General features: G+C 50.0%; 1 protein-coding gene across 1 annotated transcript in view; it reads right to left on the reverse strand.

Annotated features, from left to right (window-relative positions):
* The window catches only part of atad5 (ATPase family, AAA domain containing 5), a gene marked incomplete at its 5' end in the record, with an annotated part of 10389 nt that overhangs the window by 2356 nt on the left and 6512 nt on the right, over positions 1-1521 (reverse strand). The window contains 4 exons of the mRNA XM_015402549.1: positions 428-596; positions 689-753; positions 1228-1321; positions 1391-1516. Coding sequence (XP_015258035.1) covers positions 428-596; positions 689-753; positions 1228-1321; positions 1391-1516 — 454 coding nt within the window. The remainder of the gene's footprint in view (positions 1-427; positions 597-688; positions 754-1227; positions 1322-1390; positions 1517-1521) is intronic.

Below are 1521 nucleotides of genomic sequence, written 5' to 3' on the forward strand. Positions count from 1 at the left end.
GCAGAGCCAGACCGAACTTCCCGACCTCAAACTTTGTGGGCGGGACTAAGTTCGGACTGGCACCCAGGCTAGCTTAGATCCGCCATCAGTTAGAAATATCTCTCATAGTTGAAGTTTACCAATGATGAAAATTACAGACCTCTGATTATTCAGTAGGAGAGCCTTCTGTCAGAGGCTGACTGAATACTTTTTGGCTCCGCTTGGATGTCCCCCCCCCACCCCACCCCTTTAGGGGGCTACACCCCCTATAAAGGACAGTCTCTGCTGTTTACCTCAGAACTTCCTGCTGCAGGTAGAAGAAGCAGGAAGTTTAGCGCTAATTAAACCTTCCTGGAGTCAATTAGCTTCTCCTTCTAGTCGCTTCTCTTTTCTCTGCGTCACATGGAACCATTTAAAATCAGCAGACAGTAATAAAGGTTAAGCCGACCTCCATGCTGAGGCGTCCGTCCTCTGCCGCCGTTCACCCAGAGCTGCAGCTGCAGCAGGCAGCGTCTGACGTCTCCGCCTGAGACTCTGACCAGGCTGCTGGCTTCATCTAAAGGCAGTCGCACGTTTTCAGCCAGACACACCAGCTGCAGGAAGCTGCACACGTTCAGCTTTAAAGGACAGAAGCTAGAGATGATTTATCCCGCAGTCAGAGTTCTCTCCTGCAGACATGCATGCTGGGAAAACGCGCCCAGTGACTCACCGCTGATGGCGTCTTGAAAACGATTTTGTCCAGGTAACCATGGAAACTCTGTCTGAATGAGCGATCTGAGGAAAACGAGAATCTCAGCGTGAATTTAACTGCATCCAGACCAACAGTTTGAGCCCCAATCCCACAGCCTCCACTCCGGGTCCCTGAGCAAGACCCTTAACCTCACACTGCTCCCCGGGCGCCGCACAATGGCCGCCCACTGATCCCCGAGGGGAGGGGTTACAAGCAGAGAGGCAGTTTTTCCAGGGTGGGATTAATAAAACTATTTATTTTATATTTCAGTTTCTGACCAGATCCAAAGAATAAAACATGGCGGCTATGGGAAGCAAAGAGGGACATTTAGCAGGTTATTATTTATTGCAGCCGTCTACATTTAAATTATTTATAAGAAATGTGTAATTATAATAATAAGCTAATAAATCTTTGGACATTTATTACATTTTTGTTTTAGTTCAGTTTTAAAGCTCAGCAGGAGGTGAAGATGGTTTCCATGGAGCTTTATTCCTAACCAGAAACTAAATGAAACTTACCAGCGGTTGTCAGGACGACCGGCCGTTTGGTGGTGGTCAGGAAAGCCTTAATGGCTGCCAGGAAACCCACGTCAGCCTCAAACACCACATCCACCTGTCAGAGCGGGACGCGTCAAATAAGAACCAACCACGACTTCAAGTCATCCATAAAGCAACGTTTCACCTCCTCAAACAGGATGAGGGACATGGCCGCCGCCGGCCTCCCGCTGGGCGCCGCCGGCCTCCCGCTGGGCGCCGCCGGCCTTCCAGCTTCCTCCATCTTTGGCTTTCTAGTCGGACCTGCTTCTCGCTTCG

The sequence above is a fragment of the Cyprinodon variegatus genome, unplaced genomic scaffold (assembly GCF_000732505.1).
Source record: "Cyprinodon variegatus isolate N-32 unplaced genomic scaffold, C_variegatus-1.0 Scaffold1365, whole genome shotgun sequence".
In the NCBI taxonomy this organism is placed as follows: domain Eukaryota; kingdom Metazoa; phylum Chordata; class Actinopteri; order Cyprinodontiformes; family Cyprinodontidae; genus Cyprinodon; species Cyprinodon variegatus.